The sequence below is a fragment of the Clupea harengus genome, chromosome 11 (assembly GCF_900700415.2).
Source record: "Clupea harengus chromosome 11, Ch_v2.0.2, whole genome shotgun sequence".
NCBI classification, from domain to species: domain Eukaryota; kingdom Metazoa; phylum Chordata; class Actinopteri; order Clupeiformes; family Clupeidae; genus Clupea; species Clupea harengus.
This window is the reverse complement of record NC_045162.1, coordinates 19,224,660-19,243,992: the sequence shown is the minus strand read 5'-3', so window position 1 is coordinate 19,243,992 and position 19,333 is coordinate 19,224,660. Positions and strand designations below refer to the sequence as shown.

At 41.6% G+C, this 19,333-nt stretch overlaps 2 protein-coding genes across 2 annotated transcripts in view; both read right to left on the bottom strand.

Annotated features, from left to right (window-relative positions):
• The window catches only part of LOC105897628 (fucolectin-6-like), a 34,597-nt gene that overhangs the window by 4,390 nt on the left and 10,874 nt on the right, over nt 1-19,333 (bottom strand). Inside the window, exon 4 of the mRNA XM_031575929.2 lies at nt 13,345-13,472. Within this exon, the coding sequence (XP_031431789.1) occupies nt 13,345-13,472 (128 nt within the window). The remainder of the gene's footprint in view (nt 1-13,344; nt 13,473-19,333) is intronic.
• Nucleotides 17,295-19,333, bottom strand: part of LOC116222319 (fucolectin-1-like) — a 31,049-nt gene continuing 29,010 nt past the window's right edge. The window contains exons 6-7 of the mRNA XM_031575931.2: nt 18,061-18,343; nt 17,295-17,788 (exon numbers count right to left, since the gene is read on the bottom strand). Of these exons, the coding sequence (XP_031431791.1) occupies nt 17,638-17,788; nt 18,061-18,343 (434 nt within the window). The 3' untranslated portion in view covers nt 17,295-17,637. The remainder of the gene's footprint in view (nt 17,789-18,060; nt 18,344-19,333) is intronic.

Sequence of the window (19,333 nt, the reverse complement as noted above, 5' to 3'; positions counted from 1 at the left end):
GCAAAAATCAACCCAGGGCATAAACCTGCACTCACAGATCAGGAAGAAATACAATCATTCAACACAAAACCCAGAAACCCATACAACATTTAAAACGGTCCAAGATACAGAAACAGAGCTTCAGAACCCCTCCACACGGACGGCACCAGGTGTCCCAGACAAGGCCCTTGGGTCCCTTTGGTGAAAGTCCTTGATCAAGGTCGGTTCCTCCGGTCCATAACCCTTCTAATCAATTAGGTGTTGTAAGAAATTACAGTATATCCTTTATGAAAATATGAGATTTATTGTAAAGCAGCTGCTGTGACCACCGAAAGTTGGTCAGCATAATCTAGAGATGGTCACTCTAACATTAAGCCTACTAGAAAGTTTCCTTCTGTTTTATAGGGCAATTTAGTAGAAATTAGGTCTATACGTGAAAATATGAACTGTCCAAATATATAGTCACAGTAACAGAGGGCTGTGCAGTCTAAGGCAGCTTTTTTGCACTTGCACTTCTTAACACAGCCCTTCTTACATTTACAGGAGACAATTTCATAGCTGGACTGCCCTGCATCTGGTAGGCATGTCCAGAATGGTTCATAATTACCCTCAGATGTCTTTGCCCCATTTACAGGGTGAAGGTAGCTCTGGTGTAGATACCCGCATCTGACCCCACACATGGCCTCCCTAGTAGACTGCCCGCTTAACATAATCCTTATAGGCAGCCTTTGTTGGGGGGATTGACTGCACATTGTGCCGTTACGCAAATTATTTCCTTCTAACATGGTCTATTTCTGTGGATGTGCTGGCTCAGTCATAGAGCAGGATGATAAACCTTTCTTTTGTGGCCATTACCTCCTGTGGAATGTCATGTGGGGCTGAACATAGCTCTAACAGGGCATTTGTAAGCTCGGGAGAGACAGCCCAAACAGCCTATGCAGTCTTTTTCCAATGCCCAGCAAAGCTTGATACTGTGTCACAGCAAGTCAATGCATGAAACACGGGTTCTGCAAGTCTGCTTAGGGGTGGGAAAGTTTGGTCATGCTTTTGCCACCAAGAATTGGTTCCTTATCTTTGGGGTCAAGATAACTATCTACTCTTCCTTATTCTTTAATTATAAAGAATTCTCAGGGACAAGTAATCAATCAATCAATAAACAGTGTGCAGTTTGTGCAGAAGTGGATCCTTATCTCAGGGAAACAGTTTTTCCTCAGCAAAGCTTGATACTGTGTCACAGCCAGTCAATGCATGAAGCACAAGAAGAGCACATGGCTTCTCAGGTCCAAGTCCACCTGAGATTTCATGGGCTGCTACGTATCGAAAACTTTTTCCAGTACCAAATGCCAACCAAAGCTCATCCGCTGGCTTTAGACCTTAAGCTGCTGCCACCGCCAAAACCACAACATCGGTATCAACAGTTTGGATCATAATTCTCTGGTGAACATTTTTTGAGGCATGAGCCACATGTAATAACATGCGGGTATCAGCTTCCTCGTGTGTGCATGGAGAAATTTAGGACAGATCAGCTAGGGGTGGTTTGCTGCGGACTGCTACATCATCTGTGAAAACAAGCTGTTTATCCTCCTGCACAACATCAAGCCATCTGAGCAGAGCATCTGAGAGGAAGGTGAACAACTCAGTCTTATTGCTGTCTACTCTGAGAAAATGTTCAGAAAGTTTCTGATTAGACAGTGAAATGACTCGTGGGCCACACCCCTTCGATAAGGAGAGGGAGAGAGCTGTCCACAGTTTCGAAGTTGGCATTAGCATGTTGACTGTTTCCATGTAGGCTGTCAATGGAACTCAATAAAAAGGGTCTCCCTTAATCTTAAGATTTACCTTCTTGACCTGTTCATCTATTTAAAAAAAAAAAAAAACACATACATATAACTCTACCCCTTCAAAGAGGCATTCAGAAAATGACTATTACGAAGCAGGTAAAATAGCCTGTAATGTTTCAGTAAAGGACAACAAGTTTTGAAAAGATTGAAGTCTATATTTTACAGTGCATTAGCAAAAATATAGCAGATATCTGTGTGATGGTCACATAAACTAGGTGTTTTGATATAGGTACTGAGAAGTCAGTTAAAGGCTCTCCGGTACCTTTTTATATGTATGCTGGACATAAATCCAGTCTAGCCATATATATATATAAGTACATGACCCCATATGACTAGAATAATGGGATGAGTAGCAACCACCTAAGCCTTCAAATTAGGAGGCTAGCACTTTAACTAGAGACGCTCCTGGGTTGACTGAAGGCAGGTGAACGCTCAAAAGGGGGTGGTGGCAGGGATGGATTAACAAACGGGCCTACCGGGCCCAGGCCCAGGGGCCCATGAGCTCAGGGGGCCCCTGGGCTAGAGCCTCTGTGTGAAGTCGCTGTTATGTATCTCTTATTTGTGGTTGAAAAACGTGTATTTTATTAATTTGCTAATGGCTTTAATTGAGTGTACCTGTGCTGTGCTAGAAAAAGCTAGTTTAATGCGCTAGTGATCAAGCATGACTTTTTTGGGACCACTGAGGATACCTTATGCTATTTATCCCCTCAAAATGGCAAACCTGTCTCTGTCATGGTTTTCATCATTTTTAGGGGGAAATCGTCAGTAGCAATCTATAACAAAATGATATAGAAACTATTAAAAAACCGATTCAATTAAATTAATAATTTCTCATTTTCTTTGTTATTTTTGTCATATACAGATATGCAATGATGATTGCTGGGTAATATGTATCTTGTTGTCCAATGTCAAGTCTCTATTTGATCATGTGATGAGACGATACGATATAGCTAGTTTAGGCGCAGAATCTGAAAGTCAAGACCTACAAGCAGGCACAGTAGGCTACACCTGCCGAACGACGCCTTTCAAACATAAAAGTGGTGATGCATGATTTGATTTTTCAGTGGACAGGATAGCCAGCCCATTCAGCCTCTCCTGCCCCATGCTGTCCCTCAGGTAGGTCTTAATCAGTTTCAATTTGGAAAAGAATCACTCGGCTGTTGCCCTGTCACATGTAATGTCAGAAACAATAGCAGGGCAGTGCACACCTCACCGAAGGTGGATGTTACGGAGTAAACTTTGACCTGTTACAGTACAATAGCCAAAGTATCTACGTAATTCGACCGTAAAATCCAACACATTGGTTGTGTTTGTGTGTGCGTGTGCGTGCGTGCGTGTTTTGCGGGCGCACACATTTTTTTCCGCGGAGGGTGGGGGGGGCCCTTCAACATGTCCAGGCCCAGGGGCCCGTGGTTTCTTAATCCGTCCATGGGTGGTGGGAATGTGTTTGAATGGAGTAGTGGCGGCAAGCTAAGGTTTATGAATTATCTGAGACAACTTAGACAGCAAAAGGCCTATTTTTGTTTCAAACTAGTTTTGTTCCTTTATTTATGTTTATTGTTTACATTTTCCACTGAGGTTATTCTCAAGGAAGCGGTGAGAAGGGCGATATTTCTTTTTTGTTCCTGTTTTACGCATGGTAATGCCTTGCGATTTTTGAGTTAGAAGAGGATTGGGTTCGTTTTTGTGGATAACGTTTTGGATTACTGTTACACACGGGATTGTTCCTGAAACGGGCAGGGACATTATCGCGGAAGCAGGCCGACACTTGCGGCCTGTCGGAACGCTGGCACTTTAAATACAGCTGGAACAGCTGGGACTTGAAAATACTGGTTCCCAAGAACTTTATGTTAACAACACGATAATATTTTCTTTATAAGGTTAATAACCACGCATGTATTGTTGTGTATACGTGTTTCATTGTATGTATTCTCTGCCTAAATGCGTTAATACAGATCCCCCGATTTTATGAAACAGCGAAATGTGACGAGTTTCTGTTTGATGCAAATAGAATTTGTTATATCTGTGTCTGTGGTATCTTCCTACCAAGTACAGTCTCATATCAAAAGCAACCTACCATTTCAAACTGGCGTTAGCACGTTAACTACTTATGTATATTAGATTTTAAATTGCATCTTTTTACTTGTAAGCCTACTTAGAGCATATGACAAATATGAACACAAGGTTTGTTGCAACAGTCTCTCAGATGAATCTTTCAACCAGCATGACTTCCCTAGCAACCAGCATAGCAACCACTTCTATTACCATAGCAACAACCATGACTACCCTAGCAATGCCCTAACAACCACCTAAATTACCCTAGCAACAACATAGCAACCACTACTATAATGACAACCTAGCAACCACTATGGCTAGCAACGCCCTAGCAACCAGCATAGCAACCACTTCAATTACCATAGCAACCACCTAAATTACCATAGCAACAACTTAGCAAACACTACTATGATGACAACCTAGCATCCACCGTAGCAACCACTATGACCAGCAAAGCTACCACTTCTATTACCATAGCAACCACCATGACTACCCTAGCAACGCCCTAGCAACCAATTAAATTACCATGACAACCTAGCAACCACCATTGCAACCAATATGTTTACCTAGCAACGCCCTAGCAACCAGCATAGCAACCACCTCAATTACCCTAGCAACAACCTAGCAACCACTTCTACTTTTCTTTTGGTAATGGTACTGGTATTTCCATCAGGAAATGTATTTAGAATTCTTACCTTTTGCATTGCATGCACTGGTATTTCCTTCAGGAAATCCATATTCTAGTTTACATATGCTGTGTGAATGTTGTATGAGTGAGCCAAACTTGCTTTGTTAATAAACAGATGTTACTCACACTTCACGCTGGAACTTCAATTAAACTGTCACAAACATGTTTCGGTCAGGGGCTTGTGTTTCATCCCCACACGATCATCCCAGTTATCACAGTCCTCCTTTTTCATTATGTTAGTAGGCAAGCAATACTAACAGGTTAGCTAACCAACATTAACCTTAGCTAACTGGATGTCTGTGTAGGTCTGGTCTTGGTCTGGTGTTGGTCTTGCCAATGCTTCATAAAATTTGACATGGAGTCCCTGGATAATGACAGTATTTTCACTGCGGGGAGCCATAAGATGCGCTGCACTGTTATGTTCTTCCCACTTTCAGCTTTGAGGACAAAATAGTGTCGATATTTCCAGCCAGGGAAAAAAATGTTTTAACTCAAGGTTATCATATGGACTTGTAGTTTTCTCTGTTGTCTTCTCGTGACCTGTTGGTTCATGAGAGATTTGCCAATTTTAACAAGCAAGCTTGTGGTGAATGGCAAGCTTGTAACATGTAGCCCTACAAAACATGTTCAGTGTGTCACTAACTTGTTGAATATTTCTACCGATTGTTGTTTTAAACATTAGAAGCAAACATGGCTCCAAGCTTAGTAGTGACTGGGCATTAAACAGTCTACTAACATGAGCCAATTCACATTTCGAGCCATTTTGTGAAGTGTCAGCAAGTTTAGAGGAAAATACAATTGTCTTGGGTTTAACTTACTGGTCTGGCATGTAGCTAAACTTCTCTGCAGGAAAATGACACTTCTGGCATGTAGTAAAGCTGGGCCGAAGGGCAAACAACACTCTTAAACTTCGCCATTATAGACATAATAATTTCCCCACACACATAAGCAATTAAAAATGCCTTTAAAAAAGAGCTGGTCTGGTGAATTCTAGAATGGTATCGATATCGTGACAACTGTGTTTGGAGATAAGGCAAGAAAAAAACGAAAAATATAACAATGAAACAGTCACATGATAATAAAGAAGCTGAAACAGAATGGGAAACACATACTTTTCGTACACATGAACTAACAATACCAGGGTTTCCATCAAACTCATTTATGCGGATTCATTTAAATTCAAAACAAAATGCGAATCAGTGTGCGTTTCCTCCAGCTGTGTAATGCAAATAAAAAATGGACACTCTCCTACACAAGGGAGAAGTCTTTAACTGCTGTGGGATCAAAACGCAAGGTTGTCAGGGCCTTTAATGGGAACACTTGATGAACAAATGCAAATTTATGCGAATAGTGAGTACATCCACTGCCCTCTATTGAATAAAATGTAAATTAAAAGATTTTATGAGAATTTCAAACGTCCCTAGTCAGGATTTCTTATTCGAATGGTAAAAAGTTGGATGGAAATCCAGCTAATGTATTTTGCCAGAATATCTAATTATTCTTCCCTGTTTCTCCTAATAGTTCATAATGTTGCTCTTCGTGGAAAAATCCGAGTCGGAACGGACCACCATATGGTAATAGATATTGTCATGGATACAGTGGCTCCTGCACACACACTGCTTATCATGACACCCTGTGGTGAGGAGTTGATCTGCTGAGAAAATACATAGGAGACTCTGTGGTCATCACCAACAGAGGAGAAAGCTGCTCAGAGAAACTGAATGGAGCTGAGTTTAGGGTTGGCAACTCCGTCAAATAAGATAGGAGACAGTTACCCGGTGTAGGTGGTGTGTTAGGTTACCACCCAATTTGACATTTTTGTGGAGTGCATGATATTGCAAATTGTGTATAAATAGGTTTGTGAGGTGGAGGTGCATGGATCACCACTAGACTAAAGCCCAGTGGTGCTCCAGCAGATAACACAAACCATCCACTGCAGACCTAGAAGACAGTCATTGGATCACTGAATTATCTGAAATCTATTATTCTATGTGGAGTTTGCATGTTATCCCCGTGTTCACAAGGGCTTTCCTCCACTACGAACCCCAACAGAAAAACAAGCAGAAGAACAGAACACTCTCCTGCCCGTACCTGACCAAGACGGACATGATCACTTGACTTGGTCCCCAGGCGCCATAAACGCTTCCCACTGCGCCTGGCTGGAGGAAGGACAGCCCAGGATGGGAAAATGCAGAGGATACATTTCACTGCGACCTCTTCGGCATGCGTGCGTGTGTGTGTGTGTGTGTGTGTGTGTGTCCTGTGTCGCCACCCTAAAATGCACATGTGTGTTGCTGTGTGTCGTGTGTGACCGTATAAAACTGACTTTGACTTTGACTTTATGTAATAATTGCTGAGTAATCATATAAAGTGTTAATATAAAGTCTTAAATAATTCAAATCGTAAAATGTGTGTCACTCTAAATGAATGAAATAAAAATAAAAAAATGGTGTAAACAAATGTCCCATCCCTTTTCCTGTGTGTTAAATACACACTGGATACAAAATAGACATCACAGATTCACTGACTGATGGGTAATAATAATCAGATCATGGTCCACCAGTAAAAACCATCCCCTTCATCAGTGCACACCAGGAAAACCACTGTGGCAGAAACATGTGGGAGTTATTTTTGTAATGCCTATAAAAGTAAACAAACGCCAGTTTCCAGATTTCTTGTCAGCGTTTGAAAATCAACACACAGGCAAGGGTTAACATTTCAGAGCAAGAAGCACCGAAAGGGACACAACTCAGCAAAAGTCTGTTTAGTCTTTTATTAAAAGAATTAGGCAGCAGTTTTCCAATCCAAATGTATTCCAACACACAGCAAAGAACTTTCACACAAAAGGTTTAACCAAAAACAAAAATCTCATCAGCACTCAAACTGAGTATCAGAGGAGAATATAAGAGACTAAATATTTCTGAAGATATCACAAACCAAAACAAAAATCTCACCAGCACTCAAACTAAGACTCTCAGAGGAGAATATAAGAGACTGAAGATTCCTACAAACTTACAATTGCAGACACATTAGGAACTCAACTGTCACACTCTGTGACATGGACACAGGTATTCAATGCTAACCGCAGACTAAAATTGTTAGCCAGCTTAAATAAACACTCCGCAACTGGTTTGTTTACAGGTGATACAAGGGATATGGGCCACAGGTGGATTTCTAGAAGCTAGGGAACGGAAAACTTTGGAGACAACTGGTGGCCCCACCAGATCTGAGGTAAACTTTACTGAAAGGACAGATGTTCTGATTATTTTTGCAGAAGAGTTAATATCTTAACTACACACTACTTGAGAGGGACAGAGCTCAGACTCCCAGTAGGATGGAAAACGAATCGACATGACAAACTGAGGAAAAAAGTGAGAGTCACCATTCAGATGACTCGTCTTCCCAAAGGCAAGCCTGAAACTACTAGTAGAATCCAAGAAGTACAGTGCAGCTGGCAACAAAAGGTGCAGTATGACACCTTAGGTAAAGGTTAGGTAAAAGTTCACTTCAATCAAAAACTCAGGACCGCTGACAAATTTAATTGTATATTGTCTACCTCCACTTGAAGTGAGCATCCTAGAAGTTTTGCAATTGTCGTGTGGGTCCTGTGTTTTTATGAGATGTCTTATATGTTTATGGTTTATGCAGAACTTGTGCTTGAATGTTAGGAGTGGCTTTGTGGACTATCTCCCGTTTGACAATGGGGATAAAATGTTTACTCTGTATTATGAACTGTACAGTACCCAGCACGGGGTCCGTGCTTTCTTTTGCCCTGTCTTTTACCCTCTCATGGCCAGACTGATCCACTGATTACCTAATAAGACACAGCTGTAGGCATTCAGTGGGGTTGGACGGCCACGGCACAGATTGGCTGAACAATAATTGAGGTGGGGATAAAGAGACTTAAGCGAAATTTATGCTACTCCGATTTCACGGAGTCGGACATAGAGAACGCCCCTCCGAACACAGGGAACGCCTCTCCGACATTAACCGCTCTCCCCGAACCCTCTCCGAGCACCTCGGAGAGGCTGTCGTGCACCTACTCATTTTTCTAACTTCCCGTACGAGATTCCCGTACGAGGTTTGTTGGAGAGGGCTCGGAGTAGCATAAATTAAGCATTACAGAGCATTCACACGCTTCCGTTGGAATGCGTTGCGCCAACGGATGGCGGAGGAGGAGTCTGGCGCATGGGGTTCTGTTGATACCAGAGACGTTATAGTGAGATTGACAGGTCAACAAACCAATCACGTCACTAGCAAGCTGCTTACCTTGTAAGCAGTAGCATGCTAACATTAGGTAGGGTGCTCACACACCTCGCAAATCCTATCAGACGTATTTTTCAGTTACAATAAAGAGGTTTTTACATTGTACAGTGTCTATTTCTCGGTAACTTAAAAAAAATCTAAGCAAAAAAAAGTCAAACAAACAACTTTTGGGTACAAATACGACCATCTACGGAGTTTGGTCGCCATCTTTTTTTTTTTTTGAGCTTGCCGCTTTCTAGACTTGAGCATATACGGGATCTGATTGGCTAGCGCCTGTGCTGTCAGTTATGCATGAAATGCAATTTGATTGGCTGACGCATGCATTGCCTCTCGAAAAGTTGAACATTCTTCAACTCTTGCTGCAAGCAAAGCATGAAACGCAACGCACGGGAACCCAACGGAGCCATAATTCAGTTCGGCCAAGGATGACGTCACCCCATAACCCTGACGGATCAACGCATTCCAACGGAAGCGTGTGAATGCTCTGTTACAGCGGTGAGATGCGGGAGACGGGATGTAGGATTCCACGACAGAGCCAAGGCGACGGGCTGCAGGATCCGCGGCTGTTATCTGCACCACTGCCATTGCCACCGCAGACTGGTACAACGCTGACTGCAACGCCTGGGTCCCGAGGGAGCGCAAGTTGGGAGACATCTAAACAGATATATTGTTCGGCGCTCTCAAACGTATCCACAGGAACGTTGGTTTAAACAATCAATTGCAGTGTGAGTAGGCTGTCGTGGTTGTTGGACATTGAGAGCTCACGGTGTATTTGTTGTTCACAGATTCGAAAGCAGCACGAAACCAAGCTACTGATGTTTCCGGGAATCCTGAGGGTGACGTCATCCAGGTTGGGGAAACCGCATCGTCCCCATGCCAACAGACGCAACCAGGCGTCAAAGTAAGAGTCCCGGCCACCCGTGAAGAACTTAAAGACACTGGTCGTGCGCCAAACTAAAAGTCCGTACTGTGGCAAGAGGACTTTCCACCGGCCTTACACCCAGGTGGACTGGTGTTACAGCCTGACTGACCTAAGCCTTATTTTGGCTGGTTTTTCTTATTTTTATTGCTTCGGTCGGGAGGGACATTCTTTTTATGTTGTCTGTGTGCCTGCCTGCCTAGACAGGTGTTAGCGTTGGGGGCGGGTCAGATAGGAGTGACTACTAGTGTGTAGCCTATTTGTGTTATGGAGTGCCTATACTTTTCCTAAACTAGTGTGCGGGTTAGACGTTGATGCCCAGTGTGCCTTTTGCTGTGTGCCCTTTTTGCTGTGTGCCCTTTCACCCTACTTACAAAGACCCTAGCCTTATTGGCTGACCACTATTGGCCTGTAGCCCTCCGCTAAACCTGATTGGTAATGGTATTTTATGAATTGTATTAAAAGTGATTATTTTTCTATACCAAAAACCCCTGTCTCTGTTGTGGTGTGTCCTGGGATTCCTGGCTTAAAGTGGGTTTGCTCGTCAAGTTCGGCGACACAATCACAACTGTCCTACATTTATCATTCACACTAGAAACATTGTTGCAGTGGCGTGACACAGTGAATATACTGATCTCTGTTCTCTTGTAAAACATTTTGTCATTTATTTCAGTGTTGAATTAAATCAACAGTATGCATCAATTTAGGCATGTTTTTATAGGTAACTATAACTGTTATCATCTTCAAATTAATTTTAAGGTAGGACCACCCAACGGAAATGTAAGAAAAGCTTTCACAGCACGACATGCCAACTATATCACCAAAAATAAATGAGTTAGCATGCTAGGTTAGGTATTTAGATCGCTAGTTTTCGACCCTACCTTTTACAACCCAGGGCAAACTGGTTTAAACTGGTGCCAACTCCAACATTCTATCCATGCAATATTAGTGCAATTGCACTCATTGTGAAAAATGGTTGATTTGTTCCAACAGCTAATCATGTTTAAATAATATCTCTGTTAGTGTACCAGTAATTCTGTATTTTCAGTAATATGTAGATATTCCATTTTTAAAAATGGAAGTGTTTGTTCATGACATATTCAGCACAACAATACATTTGCTGTGTTTTGAGAGTAGTTCATGCTATCCATCGCTGTTTCCCTGGGCTTTAGTCCAGCGGTGATCCATATACCTCCACTTCACATAGTGTCAGGTACTCTGCACGTCCAGGAATCACCACGGTAACATAGCATCCCTCCATCCCATTACACTCAAAGGTCTTGGAAAACCCAGCAGGAATAGAGGAGATAACGGTACACCTGAAAAGGATATAGTTTCAAATAACTCACACTAATAAAGTGTCCTTGAGCATAAACTATACCATCCTGTCATTGTTTTAGTAAGTATTCCAAATAGTCTAGTCCTGTCAGAGATTTTGTACAGGGTAACGGAGGGAATACAGTGCAGTTATTAGAAAAATAATACATGCCAAAGACAATAATACAAAGGACATTATGTTAACTGTCAATCTGGTGTTGGTGTCAGATATAGCCAGAAATTGAGATACCAATTATTATTATTATTTAGTATAGAGTAACGGATGGCATAGGGTGCAGTTATTATACAAATAATACATGCCAAGGAAAACAATACAAAGAACAGCATGTCAACTCAGAGCTAATTTGGTGTCAACATGGTGTTGGTGTCACATACAGCCAAAATTTGAGATACCAATTTGTACCTGGGGGTGTTGATGCCGTTGTTGTCCAAAGAATATCCAATTCGGATTTCAGCTCCATTCAGTCTACTGGGAGTACCATCCTTCCTGTTGGTTATTATCACAGAGAAGACTTTATATTTTTGGAGCAAATCCACTCTCCACCAAGGGTTGAGATGAGCTTTTGTGTGAGTACAGGAACCATGGACAAATATGCCATTACGATTCCCATGAATGGCATTGTGTGCAAATCCATATGCATGAAGGTATGACTGAGTTGCTCTGCCTCTTAAAGCCACATTCTCACCTGCATGGAAACAATGAAAGAACAATGACAAATGAGCAACTAGGCTAACAATTATGTACAGTTAAGAACATTGGTCCTCATTCTCGAACATTTTCTGAAGTTTCTTCTGAAATGTTTCTTACGGACTTCGGAAAACCAACGTAAGAAAAAGATCTCCGCCAGATTCATGAAGACCTGAAAATGTGTTCTTACGCAGCCGAAGTGCATACATACACGCCCCGCCAGCTCCTTATAAGGGCACGCAACCGTAGTGACATGTGCAGTCGGAATCGACCGAATCCACGCAAAAGCCACTCGAAAGCTAGTCATGTCAAAGCAGAAAGCGGCACCGGTCGAGTAAACTCAGATCTAACTTCACCGGTTCAGAGGTAGAGGTACTGTTGCAGGATGTAGGTGTGTCCATTCTATTCCACTATGGCTATATCAATGCGATTGATTTTAGTGCTTATTTATTTATTCACTTACATTTGCAGTATTCGTGTAGTGCTATTAATTATTTTAGGACATCACGATGCCTCGTAGAATCATGACTATAAATGTGAAACGTAATTGTTAATAATACAAATATTCTCGTATTTATTATTATTATTCATATTCATATTATTATTATTATTATAATTATTTAAATCTGAGGATGTCTGTAGATAAGAGTTGATGTGAATGCAATCACCAACGATTTCTCACAAATTCAGCCCTTAACCTTTCTAACACGGAGCGGTCCCGTGGGGCATCTGGTGGTTTTTTGAGGAATTGCATTTAAGAAAACTCTGGGCAATTTACGACTGCTATTTCGCGTTCTGAAATTCTTCTGAAGTTCAGAACAAATCCCAGATGAGAAAACTTTCATGAATGCCAAATTTGTTCCTAAGACACCGGAAGTGGAGTTCAGAAGAAATTCCTTCTTAAATTCTTATTAACAGCGTTCGAGAATGAGGCCCAATGTCTATATTTTACATTAATTTGAAGTGTTTTAAAGCTTTTCAGTCTTGACAAAGAAATGTGCAGATGAAATAAAAACCTAAATATTTCATGTATGTTGTGATATGTGTGCTATATTTACAAGGACAATGCTTACCATTTGGTGCTGGATAGCCATACACCTCCACCTCACAAAGTGTCAAATTCTTGTTGTTTCCAGGCAAAAAAACATTACCATAGCGACCCTCCACCCCTTTATCCCAGCTGAAGGTGAGGGTTCTTCCAGCTGGGATAGAGGAAAAAAACCCTGCCCTAAAAGTGAAGTCAAAAATGAACATATAGTTTGGAGGAAAGGTTTAGGGTACAAAAAGTAGGTCAGGAATAAACTCTGTTTTATCTCAGTGAAACGGTTCTCTCAGACATATTCACTTTACAAACCACCTACTGCAATACAGTGATATCAGGGGAAGGAGGCGGAAGAGTAAACAATATTCATTATCACTTTCTTTTGTCAGTACGATAAGATAATAAACTCTTTTTACATTGCAGCTGCTCATTGAAATTGACCGTGGGCCTATGCATTAGAAATTCTGAAATAACCTTCTACTCAGTCACTTTCAATCACTTAACAACTAGAGAAAATGAGAATCTTACAGTGGATTGTGATTGCCATTGTCCAGCAGGGAGCTGCCAATGTGAATCTCAGCTCCGTTGATTCCCTCAGGGGCGTAGTCTCCTCTGTTGGTGATGGCCACTGAAGTAATAGTGTACTGCCTCAGTAGATCAACCCTCCACCAGGGATAAGTCTGTGCATCAGTAGCAGTGCAAGATCCATGATGAAAATGTGGGTCACGATTTCCGTCTATGGCATTGTGGGCATCACTGTACCCTGATGAGGGGTTTTCAACCAGGTCTGACTGGGTGGCCTTTCCATACAATGCTAAATTTCTAGCTGTAAAGAAATATTTTTCACATCAATATGACTTGAACAAGAACAGCGTATCCTATTTTCTTTTCTTTGTTAATCTGTGTGAAAAAATGCAGCATTTTGCCATGCAACAATCTGCTATTTGTTGAAGCATGGTTTTATAAGCAACTTGTACTAGTATCATCTTCTAGTTCATTTTCATGGTGTATGGTCATGTGAAGGACATAAACACACTTGTCATTCAAACTAGCTGCCTAGGGTATGCACTATGCAGTTCTGTTGTCCGGGTCAGACCACCGCACAAAAGCGTAAACAAAGCTTTCACAGCCCAACATCGTTAACATGAGTTAACCGGCTAGCAGTAACAAGTATTCCATGTGCAGTTTGTCCTCTCCTGTCCTCTGTGTAGCTCTGGCCAGCTGTGCCACATCTGATTGCGCAATGAGGTGCACCTGGTAAATCCTATGGCATGGGTTTGGTGAGTTTTACTTTAGGGGATTGGTGGAGTGTTGTTCGCCCCATAGGGCCACCCAAGGGCATAACAGTGAGGTTTCTGCATGCCTGTTAGGCAGTTAGATTGCTAGTGTTTGACCAGAACTCCTCACTGCTGCTTTAAATGTGTATTACATAAAATAATAAATGCTAAGTATAATTCGACATTGCCCTGTTTTTATTATGTGTCATTACTCACAGAATAGATAAGTGACAGAGACAATGAGTCTGATGATTGCCCAAGTAGTTGTACTGCGATGACTGAGACACCTGTTTATTTAAAGCCACATTTTCTGTGAGAGAGTAGAATGTAATATAACTGGAATGTAAACTAGGTCATCTTAGTTAAGCAATGTTTTTTTTTTTAATATTTGTTGACTCCGATTCAATGCCGACAGGAACAGGCACGGCATTTACTTCCACCTCACACAGAGTCAGATGCTGCCTGTACCCCCTGCTGAATATATTCACATAACGGCCCTCCATCCCATTACATTGGAAGGTGCTGGCTCCCCCTGCTGGTATGGAAGAGATAACCGTGCACCTGTTCAGGGTGGTAAGAATGGCAACAATTTGCATATAAAAGACATTTATAATTTGTTTATATTTAAACACACTTGGTCATGATTCAATTTCCCTGTCTCAGTTATGATGGGATTTAAAAGCATCACCATTCCGCATTGGTGCAAAAGCCGCACAAAAAGACATTTCTGAGGAAACCATGCTCATGACTCCATATAATCAGCTGGTACCTTGGGTTGCTGTTGCCGTTGTTTTCCAGGGAGTTCCCAATGCGGATCTCAGCTCCGTTGATCCTCTCAGCACAGCAGTTCTCTCTGTAGGTGATGGTCACGGTTGTGACTCTGTATGACTCCAGCAGGTCGACCCTCCACCAGGGGTTGGTCTCAGCCTCTGTTTGCGCACAGGAGCCGTCCTGGGGCATCCCGCTTCGGTTCCCATCGATGGCCTTCTTGGCAGCAGTGGAACTGTTGAATGTGGATGACTGAATCGTCTTGCCTCTCATAGCCACATTCACTGAAAACATGGGCAAGTGGGTCAAAGTGACTTCAATATTTTATCATGGCTATTATATGACTATTATACTAATATATGACTTTAATGCTTCATCCTTTGGAGAAATGCCTCAAAACAGCTGAATAAACACAATAACTGTACCTAATGCAGAGGCTTCAGCAACATAGAATCTCCCACAAGAAGCATCAGAAGGAGCAGACACAATACCTTCATTCTAGGAGAAGAATCAAACCACTATTATGGGTGCACAGATTTGTTTTAAAGAATTTGAACAATGTCTTCTCACACTGCAGCCAAGATGAATCATTTTACAATAATTATCTCACTTAACATGAAACAGTAATGCTTTTTATACAGTGCCTAAGTGTCATTATTAGAAGCAAATATAAATGATCACTGAAAGCACTGAAATAAATGTGGATTCCAGGAGCAAGGATACAGCAAATACATTCAAATATCCTTTGCATTCAAGCTGGTATGAACAAAGAAGATAGCAAAAAACTGTACCATACCCATTTCTTTGTTTTCCTCTAAGCTAATAGCTAATCAAGATGCTATAACTACCAGAGGAAGACATAAAACCTACCTTATAGTGTGATATCTCTATTGTTGTCTTGTTCAGGCTGTCAACAGAGCATATGGCTCCTGTGTGTGTATGTGTGTGTGTGTGTATAAGGGTATGGATGTGGTAAGGCTGGTTTTAAGATGCGTGAGGCAGGGTCCATACACTCCCTGAGGCTCAGCCTGCCAGAGCCTGTCTCTTCTGACCAATAAAGTGTTTGCTTTCAAATAGCCCTCAACAGAGCTCCGTTGTTTGTGCCTTAACACATGTATCCCAGGAGTAAAGAAACACACACCACAGACAGTGTGTCTTCGGCATTTCAATTACTGAGAACTAAGAACTCCGGCAAGGGAAGCGTCACACACATCTGCAGGTCTTTGTCAAAGTGTGTCAAGGTTTGTTCTCAGAATGAGGCTGGCAACTCTGTGCAGGGTTCAGTGTGGGGTATTTATTAAGTATGTGAATGCCAAGCCCTCCAGCTATATAGTTTACAACTTGGACACCAGCCAAGAGTATAGCCTCAGAATTTCAATTTGGATCACAGAATAGTGTTTTTTTTTCTTAATTAGACAAAAGTGAGGGAATAACCATAGAATTAAATGGGGGATAGCCATAGGCGTAAAAAGCCTAGTTGTGTTATGCATTAACATGCGATTATTACTTCATTGTCTCATCTCCAGTACTTCATCTGTAGGTGAGAGAGTGTCCCGGTGCAACGAAAGTAGTCACTGTGCTCTAATGGATATACACAAAACAGAAACCACTTTATTTGAGGCAAATGCTTAATACTCATGTTATAAAGACAGTATGTGGCTTTATTTCCAAATCTGTTATGACTACTGTGGTATAGTGATTATATGAAACTGATGTTGACAATAAATTGAAGTGGTCATAATCCACCGGGGAGCTGACAATAGTAGCTGTCTAAGTTAACAGTGAAGAGTGACATCAGTGAAGGCTGACTTGCCATCAAGACAGCAACTCTTGGCTGCTTTTCAGACACCAGCTCTGTGCTTCTCCTTATTAGACAGATGGAGGCCAATGTCATTAAAAGAAGCCATTGTAAAATCATTGTGAAGCCTACTTAACTTCTGAATGTCTGCTGCAATATTTCTCTATACCAGTCTTCTGTCTAGTGAAAGTTGACAGTAGATTAACCAATTCAGTAGATCAACCCAAGGGTCAAGGTGAGCAAGACAAAATACATTTTCAGGTAGGTTCAGGAGTTAGGGTTCTGGCTGTAAAAATCCCAAGCAGTGTGTTGACATTAATTTGACCTCTGACCCACTCTCCTTTGGCTTATCTCCTTGAATATCTGCTGAGCTGACAGTCATGTCGAAGAGAGGTAAATGGGCACATCAGCATGTAGTCACTTGTGAAGCTGCTCTGAGACCAAGACAGAGAAAAATGATGTGTAAGCTGACATGTACAAAAGCTCTTAAAGCACATTGCTACATCTGGACTGCGTCCTGTTACTGTTTCAAGAGATGAAGTCACCTCTGAGCAGTAGGGAACTGCTCCACTCAAGCTTGTGAAATGAACCATTCATGTGTATTTGTAGAATGTGAACTCAAAACCACACAGGAGTGCATTTTCATTCTTTAATTGGATTGATTTAATCACACAACAGAGCCCAATAATTCATTATGAAATATCCAGCACTCCCTGGAGAAATGGAAATCATTATTTATCATTATTATGGATATTATTATTTATCATTACACTTTGACTATGTACCTACAGGTAGGAGAGCGAGAGACAGAGAGAGACAGATAGAGATAGGCATAACCTTCACTTTGTTAATCAGACACCCAAACATTGCTGAGGAATATCATAAACAGAGAGATATAAAATGTGAGGCCAAAATAAACAGCTACAGGAATATTGGTGTACAGATGGCTTGTCTCCTCCTGTGCTGTTTCCCTGGGCTTTAGTCCAGCGGTGATCCATATACCTCCACCTCACAGAGCGTCAGGTACTCTGCACGTCCAGGAATCACCACGGTAATATAGCGTCCCTCCATCCCATAACACTCAAAGGTCTTGGAAAACCCAGCAGGAATAGAGGAGATTACGGCACACCTGAAAAGGATATAGTTTAAAATAACTCGCACTAATAAAGGGTCCTTCAGCATAAACTATACCATCCTGTCATTGTTTTAGTAAGTATTCCAAATAGTCTAGTCTTGTCTAGTCCTTTGTAGAGAGTAACAGATGTCAGAGGGTGCAGTTATTAGAAAAAGTATGCATGCCAACGACAACAATACGAAGAACAGCATGTCAACTCAGAGCTACTTTGGTGTCAACATGGTGTTGGTGTTAGATTATAGCCAGAAATTGATACCATTTTTTACCTGGGGTTGTTGATGCCATTGTTGCCCAAAGAATCTCCAATTCTGATTTCAGCTCCATTCAGTCTACTGGGAACACTATCCACAGTGTTGGTGATTATCACAGAGAAGACTTTATATTTCTGGAGCAAATCCACTCTCCACCAAGGGTTGACATGAGCTTTTGTGTGAGTACAGGAACCATGCCCCCATGATCCGTCACGATTCCCATCAATGGCATTGTATGCAAATCCATTTCCATAAAGGTCTGACTGAGTTGCTTTCCCTCTTAAAGCCACATTCTCACCTGCATGGAAACAATGAAAGAACAATGACAAATGAGCAACTAGTTTAACAATCATGTACACTTAAGAACAATGGGCCTCATTCTCGAACGCAGTTAAGAAGAATTTAAGAGGAATTTAAGAGGAATTTAAGAGGAATTGGATTTAGGACAACATTTGGCATTCATGAAAGTTTTCTCATCTGGGATTTGCTCTGAACTTCAGAAGACTTTCCGAACTCGAAATAGCAGTCGTAACTCGGCCAGAGTTTTCTCAAATGCGATTCCTTAAAAAACCACAAGATGGCCCCGTGGGCCATCTTGTGGTTTTTTGGGGAATCGCATTTAAGAAAACTCTCCGTGTTAATGAATTTGTGAGAAATCGTTGGTGATTGCGTTCACATCAACTCTACAGATCCTCGGATTAAAGTATCATTAACAATTACGTTTCACATGTAGGCCTATAGTCATGATTCTACGAGGCACTGTGATGTCATAAAATAAATAAAAGCACTACACCGGAATGCTGCGCTCGTCTAGTGAGCGTCGTTTGGCACTGCCGTCTGTGCAAGTACGGCAATCCAGAATTTTCAAGGAGTTCCACGTTGGTGGAACGAACTGCCTAGCACTACCAGAGCAGGCACGTCCCTCTCTACCTTTAAGAAGCTTTTGAAGACCCAACTCTTCAGAGAGCACCTCCCTTCCTAACTGGCACTTCGACTAGTGCTTAACTTGCACTTATAGCAGTTACATTCCTGCACTTCGTTTTTATTTCCTATTTCGTTTTTGTAAAGTAGTATTTATTGTTACACTAGGTCTCTATTGCTCGTAGCTTGACTGTTCTATCCCTTGTACGTCGCTTTGGACAAAAGTGTCTGCTAAATGACTAAATGTAATGTACACGAACACTGCAAATGTAAGTGAATAAATAAATAAGCACTAAACTCAATTACGTTGATATAGCTATAGTGGAATAGAATGGACACATCTACATCCTGCAACAGTCCATCTCTG